At 38.5% G+C, this 11,634-nt stretch overlaps 1 protein-coding gene across 1 annotated transcript; it reads left to right on the top strand.

Moving 5' to 3' along the window:
- The first annotated feature begins 678 nt into the window (after positions 1-678).
- LOC142344534 (uncharacterized) lies at positions 679-4,347 on the top strand. The gene is made up of 3 exons (XM_075396288.1): positions 679-2,788; positions 3,549-3,658; positions 4,171-4,347. The coding sequence occupies exons 1-3, from the start codon at positions 679-681 to the stop codon at positions 4,345-4,347; spliced, it is 2,397 nt and encodes a 798-aa protein (XP_075252403.1).
- Positions 4,348-11,634: the final 7,287 nt, after the last annotated feature.

Genomic DNA, 11,634 nt, shown 5'->3' with positions numbered 1-11,634 from the left:
TTCCAATAACCATCTCTACAGATACTTTCTGACTGGCTTCTGAACTACTCCAAAGCGTGTCGAGATTTAAACTCTAGCCTCCAATCTTTTCACTCAAGCCTCGCAAAATTGTCCTGGAAAATTTCTCCGAGTGTACAAAACTACACATCAGCTACAAGTGGATAGAAAACTAATCGATATAAACAGTCAAATAGCAGTTCTCGCAGGAACTTGACAGTTGAAGGCAGGCAACCCCCTGTGATACTTTGCCCAAGCAATGAAAGTTGCCAGTTTCTATACAAATGTACCCACTTCCAAGCTCTCCCAGCAAGCATTCGCAGATAGCACATAAGAAAACTTAGATTATGTTTCAACTGTTTTGGAAACCATCACGTAGAAAAGTGCACTTCCAAAAACGTTTGCCGTAGCCACAATTGCGGTATGAAACACCACACTCTATTGCACGATAGCTTCGCTATTAAGTCAGGTTCAAAAAAGTCTAATGTGAAAACTTTAAATTTACAAGGAACAGGACAGGTAGCCGTTGTTCCTGTACAACTCAAAAATGGTGATGAAGTTTTGGATACTTATGCTTATTTGGACAATGGTAGCTGCCAGAGCTTGTTGCTGAGGTCAACTGCAACAAATCTGAATTTAAACATGAATACCATTGGAAAAATTCTAATTAGTGGCTATCATATGACTAAAGAATTTGATTGTGCACCTGTAAAACTTCAAATTAGACCCTTACAAGGGGAACAGTCATTCGAACAAATAGACGTCGTCGCCGTTCCGGATCTCAATATGTCACACTTTGATACAAGGAAACTGAATCGCCTCTGTGATTCCTTTGAACACCTCAACCATATCTGTTTCCCAGACATAGGGGACAATAATGTTTCCATCATTCTCGGAATTGACAATCTAGATCTGATACACTACAAACAAATAGTTAAAGTACCCAAGAATGCACCATGGGGAGTTGAAACCCAACTTGGTTGGACATGCGCTGGAAAAACTGACTTAATCCCAGATGATTGCAATCCAGTTCAATTCACTCAGCTAAACAGCCATCCTAATATGGACAACAGTATGTTCAAGTTGGTCTCCGATTGGATGAAAATTGAAAGCTTAGGCATAGCTTCATCCAAGAAAGCAATGCCTAAAAATGACAAAAGAGCCCTTGATATTTTAGAAAATACCACTAAACTCGTCAATGGTCATTATGAAGTTGGACTTCTCTGGAAAGAGAACGCCAATCTCCCAAATAACAGATGGCTTGCGGAGAAACAACTTCATCAGCTCAACAATAATTTTTCAAATAATCCAGAATTAAAGCAAAAATACGAGGAAACGCTTGAGAAAGACTTGCAGAACGGCTATGTCACAAAAATTAATCAAATTAAAGAACAACCAGATGAAAAGACTTCGTTCCTTCCTCATCACCCCGTGATTAATGAGAACAAACCTGGAAAAGTACGCCGTGTCGCTAATGCATCAAGTGTGTTTCAAGGTCAGTCCTTAAATTCTAATCTTCTGAAAGATCCAGACTTGCTGAGCAATCTTACCGGTGTAATTTTGAGATTCCGAGAGAACAAATTAGCGCTTTCCGCTGATATTGAACAAATGTTCATGCAGGTTAAGGTAGCTCCCGAAGACAGAAAATTCCTACGCTTCCTTTGGAACAATGATGGTCGTATTGAAACTTACGATTACACCAGTCACATTTTTGGAGCCACAGACTCACCATGCATCGCCTCATATGCTTTGCGAAAAACGGCTCGTGACAACGAAGAACAGTTTCCAGATGCTCTCAAATATGTAGAACGCAACATTTACATGGATGGTCTCTATGTTTCCACAAATTCACTCGAAGATGCTGAAAAAATACTGCAAGGAATGAGAAAAATCCTTTCTCAGGGAGGTTTCAACCTAACCAAATGGAATTCAAGCAGTCCTGAGTTTCTAAATTCAATAGAACCAAAAATAAGGTTACATCCAGACAACGCTCTCCCTCAGTACCAAAAGGTACTTGGCTTACCATGGAACGCAGCATTAGATTGCTATGTCATTGAAAGTAAACTACTTCAAAAAATCCAGATTTCAGGCAACGTAACTCGAAGAGTATTACTCAAGTTGGTGGCGTCTTTGTTTGATCCCCTTGGGATCATAGCGCCTCTAACAATTCGTCTACGAAAAATTTTACAAGCCGCCTGGAACCATGGTCCAAAATGGGACAAACCCCTTTTACTCGATAACATCCAGGATTTCAGTAGTTTAAGGGAAGAAATTCCGGCATTTAAGGACATCGAAATTCCTAGGAATTATTTCCTAGATAAAACTATTAGCTCAATTGAGCTGCATACCTTTACTGACGCTTTGGAATACGCTCTATCTGCCGTCTCGTACATGCGAATTGAGTACTCGGATCGATCGATCTCCGTTAAATTTGTTATGGGCAAGGCTCGTGTAGCCCCAATAAAAAAGATGACTATCCCCAATCTGGAATTGCAAGCTGCTGTATATGGAGCCCAACTAGCCCAGTTTATAAAAGAAGAACAAGATATAAAGTATTCAGATTGTGTGTTTTGGTCTGACAGCACTACAGTCCTGTACTGGCTGAGACCACCTGAAATGCGCCATAGAATATTTGTTGCAAATCGAATAGCCAAAATTCTAGATGTCTCCTCCGCTTTCGATTGGAAGTACGTTTCATCCAAAGCTAACCCTGCAGATGACGGAACTCGAGGATATAGCGTTGAGCAAATGACATCAAAATCTCGATGGATTTCAGGACCGTCATTTTTGAGTCAAAAAAGATCTGAGTGGCCAAAACAGGAAATTTTGCATGCTCAACAAGTAAAGGCTGTTTCGTTATCTTCAGTAAACTCAACTGTATCAAACAGTGTCGACGCGACAAGATTTAGCAGTTGGAACAAAATAATACGTGTGATAGCAGTCTGTATTCTTTTTGCGGACAAATGTAGGAAACGCAACGCAGAAATGAAGTTAGCACATTACATTAGAGCTTATCTGCACGTTATGCACAATATTCAAAAACAAGATTTTCAATCAGAATACATGTTGTTGAAAAAAAGACTTGAGGTCTCTGGTACTAGCAGATTGAAAGCACTATCACCTTTCCTAGACGAGAATAACCTAATAAGAGCACGTGGTCGCTTGACAAAAGCAAGTCTTTTGATGACCGCTCGTCATCCCATGATACTTGACGGTAACAATGCTGCAGTTAAACTGCTGATACAACACACACACGAAATTAATTGTCATTGTGGTCCCGAGCAGACTAGAAACACTCTCATGGAATACTATTGGATACTTCGCTGTAGAGCAGTTGTTAAACAGACTATACGCCACTGTTTGCCATGTCGTAGAATGCTGCAAGGTGTTAGCACCCCCCCGATGGCCGATTTACCCGAGGACAGATTACCCAAGAAAAATCAGTTTGTCTTGAAAACAACTGGTCTCGATTTCATAGGACCCTTTCCTGTTAAAAACAATGGCAGGTTATCTAGCCGATATATTTTGCTCTTCACCTGTCTTGTTGTTAGAGCAGTACATCTTGAAGTTTCGAATGATCTCACAACAGACTCTACAATCAACTGCATCAGGCGTTTTGTTAGCCGCAGAGGAAAACCCAACAAATTCGTCTCAGATTATGGCAAGTCTTTTGTTGGTTCAAACAACGCTCTGCAATCTAGCATCGCAGAACTGAAAGAATCAAAATTATTAGCAGCTAAGCTACGTCTAATGAATGTGGAGATAGATTGGAAATTTAATCCCCCAGCTGCCCCCCATTTCGGTGGAATTTGGGAGAGATTGGTACAAATTTTTAAACTATCACTTTACAAGGTCATTGGTTCGAGAACTTTAACTGACGAAATTCTCAATACAGTTGCTTGCGAAATAGAGGCAAGCATGAACTCCAGGCCTCTCACAAATGTTCCATATGATATAAACGACCCCTTACCACTGACACCAAATCATTTTCTCCTAGGTCGTTCATCCGTTAACTTGTCTCCTTGCGTCTTCATTGGTAAAGAGAAGAATCTTTCAAAAAGTTGGCGTTCATCACAACAAATTGCAACTCACTTTTGGAATCGTTTCCTACGGGAGTAGTCACCAACTCAACAAGTACGTTGTAAATGGCATAAGACGTCGAAAAATTCACAGGTTGACGACTTGGTATGGATTCTAGAAGATTTCACCCCTCGTGGCCTCTGGCATTTGGCTAGAGTTATTCAAGTTTTCCCTGGCACAGATGGGATTGTCCGATCAGTTAAGTTGAAGACGTTTTTCGGAGAACGCATTAGACCCGTTGTGAAACTGAGCAAAGTTTTCGCAGAATGAAACCCAAATTTCGGCATAAACAAACAGTCTTTTTAAAGATAGGAAATTTAGGGACAACAGTTTGCCCTTCTAAAGAAAAGGTGGCTGCTCAAACTTTCATGGCTTCTGATCAACACGTTACACCCTCTTACGTTCTGGATTGTCATTTACAAACCAGCAGATCGATTCATCACATATTTATGTTCCATTGATCATCCCTTATCACCAACCCATTTCAACTTGTTATTGGTTTTATTTTCTCGCAGGTCTAAGACCCACCCCTCTTACTTTCTTTTGACACTGGAGGTATTTTTGGTTAGTATTTACGATTATTGATTTCGTTGGCTCGTTTTTACGAACCACCAGCTTTAATTTGTACCCTTATATTTCATTACAGTCAATTTTTATTTTACTTCTTGTTTCAACTTTACGGATGATTCAACACGCTGCAATCCGACAGTTTTATTCTTTCTTTGCAATCCTGCAAATGGGGCCGGCGATGTCAAGGACACTGTGACTTCTCGTTAACAAAGCCCGGCATTTCACAACAATTATTGTCAAAACCTGACGGAAGTAGTCGACTTCTCAAAAACCTTTTATAGCAACAAACAAGCGAAACAAAACGAATCAAATTTATTTTACTTTAATAATACACAATCAAAGTAGTCCTAAGCATCCCCCCAATCCCAACACCATTCATTAACATAGGTGTTTATTATACTACTGATTAGGGGATCCATCGAGGTCTTAATGGACTGAAATGAACTCAAATGTTGCACAGATCGAGGTCCTCGTTCAGAACAAACGAAAATACCCATTCAGCCCAATACAAACCTTTAATAACAAGTGTTTTATGTCAAAATTAGATGTGCTTGTTTTGCATGCGCTAACATATCTTTCCTGGGCAAAAATCTTCTCCACTGATGCCTAGGATTACTTCATTTGTCCAATAACAAAACTGTAATCGTACAATTGCCGTGATAACAAGTGGAACGGGACAGCTGACGTAACAGGCCGCGGTATTGTTGGATTTTTGTATTCTGTACCATTTTCCAGGATGAGGTGCGCGACCCAAGCCAGCCCTGATCTGACCGACTTGGGTCGCTCAAGGGGAGTAAATCACGACCACTCTACATATTCTGTTGGCATTAGCCATTGGCTGGACAGTCTGACCAGGACCGCATGCAGAATCTGCACGGTCTGATTAAGGCACTACCTAAAGTCTGGACGGTCTGATGACAGCCCCGCTCAGAGTCTATAAAGTCTGATCATAGCATGGGCTGGGGTCTGGATAGTTGTGTGGCATGGTCTGGAGGGTATGAACAGAGCTAAATCCAGAGTCTGTACGGTCTGATCAAAAACTTTTCTGGACAGTCTTCCAAGAGGTCCAACCGAAGAAACGGCCAGTCCCCCGAAAAAAGAAGAGCTAACGAACACATAATGAGGCTGATTTTTAGGGAGCACTGGCCATTTCTTCTTCTTAAACATCAAAGTCCATGGTAAAAACTAATTTTTTGTAATTGCTGTCGAGCTAAATATTTTTCTTTTTTGGGAAAAAAATTTTTACTGAAGAACCCAAAAATTATATACATAAAATGACGTCTACTTTCCCCGAAATAATATATTATACCAATGACTATTGCTACTTCAACGGTTAAAAGTGTCAGTCGAGGCACCCCAAGTGCGCGACAGAAGTGGATCTTAAACCCACTGTGCGCGGCTCAAGTTGGCCTGGCAAACCCTGCCCGACTCAATTCAGTCTGGCATGATCCGTGTGTGACTCAATTCTGACTGATCAAAACCAATTTTTGTCTGGATAGGCTGATCAGCTGGCTTGTGTCACTCACCTCGTTCTGGGATAAAACATCATTACTAATGATTGCTGACGTAAAATTGAAAGTGTTGAACTGCTTTTTTAACGTATACTAGAGTCACACATACACACAAAAACACACACAAACTCAAACACATAAAGTGACACACCCACACACCATCAAACTTACACATACATACACAAGCGCAAGCACACACCTTTCTTTTCAACTCTCTGTGACAGAAAGCATTAGAATCTCCTCTTAGAATCAATCTCAGATTCAATGAAATTTATTGATATATTGGTTCCACTTGGCCCATGAACTATACCCCTTGTAATCTTTTCTTTACTGACATATCATATTTGAGTGATCAAATTGAAATAAACCATCTAACTATGATGACAACATTTAAGTGGTCGGTTTCCTACTAATTTCATCTTGAATTTTATCATCTGCTTTGCTGGTCTAACTACTTTGAATTTCGATTTTTCCTAAAATCTTTAAATGTTATAAGCAGGTTTCCGCAAGGGATTTATAGTTTTACTTACGATATCCAGTCAAGTTTTAGGGAAAAAAATTCTGGAAAAAAATAAAATAAATTTAAGTATAGTTTTATAAATAATTTTAATTTGTTTTTTTTCATGTTTTAATTTTTTTTTTCAATTATTTTCTTGTTTTCTGATAAAACTTGCCTATAAATGCAAAATTTTGTTTTGTTTGACAAAACTTGGTCTGCCACAGCAAAATCTCGTTTAGTCTTCGTTTTAAATTTTGACATGTCTTGGTAAATTATCCTGACAATTTTTACCGAGATTCATCATTAAGATAATATCAATGTAGCCCTGTTTTCAATTTTTCAAGAATCATCTCTAATTCAAATCAATAGTGGGCGGGGTCGAAATAATCGTAAAGGTATGAATTTCACTTTATAATTTCTTACCGCAAAATCAAAACTAACTTCCTTTCATATTGTTTAGAGTATGAAAACAGTCTTTTCCCACAGAATTTCTTGCTTATGATATACAAATTACAAAGCATTTTTGCCCCTATAAACTGATTTTTTGTCATTTTGACAACATTATCATTTCTCGAGAATTTATTGAGCTAGACTTCAAAATGTAGTGGAAGTGCTTTTTGCAACTTTTTTTTACTGTTTTGAAGTTTTGGAGAACAATGACAACACATCACCGCAAAGTCTCAATTTTTGTTACATATTGTTTTGGATGAAAAACCATACGTCAATTGAGGGCCATACTTACGGAAAAAACATTAATCCCGTTACTCTCTTACTGAGCAAAATTAACCATTGCTCCAATTTAAAGGATGTAATTAGCGTATAATCAAAAGTTTTAGTAATGTCTTGAGGTCCAATTCAAAGATTTTATTGTTTTGTCGAAGAGTAAAATGGGTATGTGGAAACCTGTTTTATTCACAAATCAAATTGCAAAGTACGTCTCTAGAATTAATCGCTGATAAGGTTTTTTTTTCATTTCGGAAGACAAGCATGACTACAAATACTGCGTGAAACAATAACGAAATCCTGACACTGTTGTTCACAATGTCTGATAATGGATGTTTTGGGTAATTATGACGGATGGTTTGAACTTGAAGCAAATTTGTATCTAATCATAGCGTGGTTTAGGGTCTAGATAGTTGTGTGGCATAGTCTGGATAGCTTGAACAGAGCTATTTCTAGAGTCTGATCAGAATTTTTTTCTGAGCCTGGACAGTCTGTTCAGAATCAAGAGGTCCAACCGAAGAAACAGCCAGTCCCCCGTAAATAAAGACAGCAAAACCCCAAAAAAATTTTGGGGAAAAAATTTTTACTTCAGAACTCACAAATTATATACATAAAATGACGTCTAATATCCCGGAAATATTACAATATACCAATGATTATTGCTACTTCAACAGTTAAAAGTGTCAGTCGAGGCACCCCAAGTCCGCGACAGAAGTGGACCTTAGGCCAACTGTGCGAGGCTCAAGTTGGCCTGGCACCCCCTGCCCGACTTAGCTAATAGATACCGCAACCGCGGATAGTAGTGTCAAGAAGACAAGTATGACTACGAATGCTGCGTAAAACAGTAACGAAATCCTGACACTGATGTTCACAATTGATGACAATGGATGTTGTGGGTAATCGAGACGGATGTTTTGTACTTGAAGCAAATTTGTATCTACTCATAGCGTCGTCTAGGGTCTAGATAGTTGTGTGGCATAGTCTGGATAGTTTGAACAGAGCTATTTCTAGAGTCTGATCAGAAATTTGTGCAGAGCTTGGACAGTCTGTTCAGAACCAAGAGGTCCAACCGAGGAAACGACCAATCCCCCGGAAAAAGAGCAGACAGCGAAACACCATGGGGACTGTCTTTTGGGGAATATTTTTCTTTAAAAATGACATAATAGCAAATATTACTGCTACTTCAACGGTGTCAGTACTGCTCACTGGATAAGTGCCAGTCGAGACACCTCAGTGCGCGACCGAATTGTGTCTTGCACCCCATGCGCGACTCAAATTTGTCTGGCACCCTCTCTTTGCGACTCAATTCGCTCCGTCACCCCCAGTGCCGAACTCAAGTCAGTCTGGCATCCCCGACTGTTACTCAAGTCTAACTGATCAGAACTGATTTTGGTCTGGATGATCTGATCAGAGCTGGCTGGTGTCGCGCACCTCGTCCTGGGTTAATACCTCATACCTAACGATTGCTGTCTTAAAATTCAAAGTTATTAACCATTTTTGCTTTTAGCACTGCCGTATTAACGGATGCAAAAATCACACGCACTCACGCACACACAAACACTCACTCACTCACTCACTCACTCACACACACATACACACGCACACCGGTGCACACACAAACACACACACACACACACACACAAACAAACAAACAAACACACACAAACACGCACACACACACACACACACTCACACACGCACGCACACACACGCATACATACACACACTACACACTCAAAATCATGACACTCAAAATTGAGATTCTTTTGCTTGATCTGGACTCCGTCTTTGCCCAAAATTTTATACCGACTTTTGTGCGCTAAAAAATATCTCTGATGGCAGCAAAAACAAAAAAATTGTAGTACAGAAACAGGAACTTATTTGTATTTTGTAATGAAAGATTTTTGAACATTTTTGTCAAACTTTTTGTAGAGGTATCATTGAATGATAAATTTCCATGAAAAAGAATACGACACAAAGGATTCTGAAACAGGGTTTGTTCTTTTTTTTCTGCTGGTTCACTCCTTATGAGTTCAAATAATAATGATAGGGAGGAAGTAAATCAATTTTCAGAGATCGAGACCGTGTATTCTGGACCGGAATTTTTCTTTTTTCCTTGCAACTCAATATATGGCATTTTTGTTACGTTTTATTAAATACTATGATAAAAGGAAATTGGGATTTATTTTCTCACGTCTTCGATATAAGTGTCAAAGCGATCTGCGATTAAGGTAAACTCAGATACTGTCCTAAATAACGACAACTTGGTTAGAAACCAAAAAAAATATTACCTCTTGTCGTGGAAGCCCAGTAGTTGGTTGGAGAAAATTGAGTAACTATTGAAAGGGTTTTATTAAATCATAGCTTTTCTATTGAATCAAATCATTGTTACTATCACGCGTGTTCATTTCCCTTTTCCTCATTGTCAATTTTGCGGGAGTTTTAACGGCACGATCTTGGGGTCTTTCCCATTATAGCCCCCAGCTTAGTGGTCAGATAACCTATAGCCCCCCCCCCCCTCCAAACATGGTAATTATACCATAATGGGGGGCTATAATTTCATGGGGGGGGTATAGTGGGAAAGACCCCGATCTTGTTGGTAACACCTCTAATTGTTTCTAACACTTAGTTTTTTAAAACTAATATTTGACTGCGCAAGTGAGCTGTGATCAAACTGACCTTAAAGCATTTTTCAAGACGTTAAGAACTATTTCGCATCTTTTTCTGTTTGGTTTGCGCTATATGATGGATCTGTCAAACGCAATGGTGGTTTCACTTATGGCTTATGAGCATTATATTATGGTATGCAAACCTTTCGAATATCAAATCACGCTTTCGTTCAGCAGGCGATTACGTAACTACTCCACACTGATTGCTATTCTGCTTCTGGTAACAATTCTGTTTACAGTTGAACGAATCATAAAACAATTTCGAGTGAATACGTCAATGAGTAATAGTTTTAAAAATTATGTATACAAAAAACCTCTAAGTTACAGCGAAAAATTGCTGTTATTTTGACTTAAAAACCATTGCAAAAAGAAATAAATGATTGAATTTTTTGACGAAAAATCCTCAGGTGAAGAACGTTTTGAAGACCAGAAAGTACGCTATGGGTACCATCTACTACACATTTTAAAAAATTGTATTCGAACTAATTTTTTTCCGGTAATTATTGAGCCTGAACCTATAGCATGAGATCACAAATAGTGTGACAAAGCAGATGCTTAACATTGAAAATATTAAAAATTTATCCGCCGCTGCTTATCCATAGTTTTTGTGGTGAGAAATTGTGCAATTTTGGAGCGCGAAATCAGTAGAGTGTCCAAAATCAATGAACTTTGAAAGTGGACGGATTTTGCAATGCATTAAATTTACCTCCACCGTCCAAACGAAATGATGTGGAATCAACATATGCTTTCCTGAAATGAGCAAACTTAGCGGAGCAGTTTAAATTGGAAAAGAATTTGTATCAAAACACACAAATGCTTTCCATTAGAGACTCAAACTGTGCATTATGAGTTGAGTAAACACAAAAAAATGTAAAAACTACATCAGTTTATGTTGCAACAACCTGATCGGCTAACCGCTTGCGCCTCACCCCGTGAGTTTAATAGATTGAAAATTGACTACGAATGAACGTTCTTTTGGTGAAACATGCCATGAAGCGAAAATCAAATTTCTCTTTCTCCTTTGTTTTCCCTATGATGGCGAACCGAGGAACAGGAACGACTTGTGGTGTGATTTGACAGGGTAGAGTGGAACAGAGAGCACAGCACTCCCGCGAACAAGCGTCGGCTCAGTTATTTTGTTCGTTTGTTTGTTTGCTTGTTTGTTTGTTTGTTTGTTTGTTTGTTTTTTTTGTTTGTTTGTTTGTTTGTTTGTTTGTTTGTTTGTTTGTTTGTTTGTTCGTTTGTTTGTTTTATTGTTTGTTTGTTTGTTTGTTTGTTTGTTTGTTTGTTTGTTTGTTTGTTTGTTTGTTTGTCTGTTTGTTTGTTTGTTTGTTTGTTTGTTTGTTTGTTTGTTTGTTTGTTTGTTTGTTTGTTTGTTTGTTTGTTTGTTTGTTTGTTTGTTTGTTTTTTTTGTTTGTTTGTTTGTTTGTTTGTTTGTTTGTTTGTTTGTTTGTTTGTTTGTTTGTTTGTTTGTTTGTTTGTTTGTTTGTTTGTTTGTTTGTTTGTTTGTTTGTTTGTTTGTCTGTTTGTTTGTTTGTTTGTTTGTTTGTTTGTTTGTTTGTTTGTTTGTTTGTTTGTTTGTTTG

The sequence above is a fragment of the Convolutriloba macropyga genome, chromosome 1 (assembly GCF_964194025.1).
Source record: "Convolutriloba macropyga chromosome 1, txConMacr16.3, whole genome shotgun sequence".
NCBI classification, from domain to species: domain Eukaryota; kingdom Metazoa; phylum Xenacoelomorpha; order Acoela; family Convolutidae; genus Convolutriloba; species Convolutriloba macropyga.
Note: the sequence above shows the minus strand (reverse complement) of the source record. Positions and strands in the feature narration are given on the sequence as shown.

Bases quoted from the DNA above. Each gene is read 5' to 3' on its own strand.
- LOC142344534 (XM_075396288.1), top strand. From the start codon at position 679: ATGACTAAAGAATTTGATTGTGCACCTGTAAAACTTCAAATTAGACCC. The intron at 2,789-3,548 runs GTCAAAAAAGAT...TCTTGTTGTTAG, and splicing joins TTCAGGACCGTCATTTTTGA to AGCAGTACATCTTGAAGTTT. The intron at 3,659-4,170 runs GCAAGTCTTTTG...AAAAATTCACAG, and splicing joins CAAATTCGTCTCAGATTATG to GTTGACGACTTGGTATGGAT.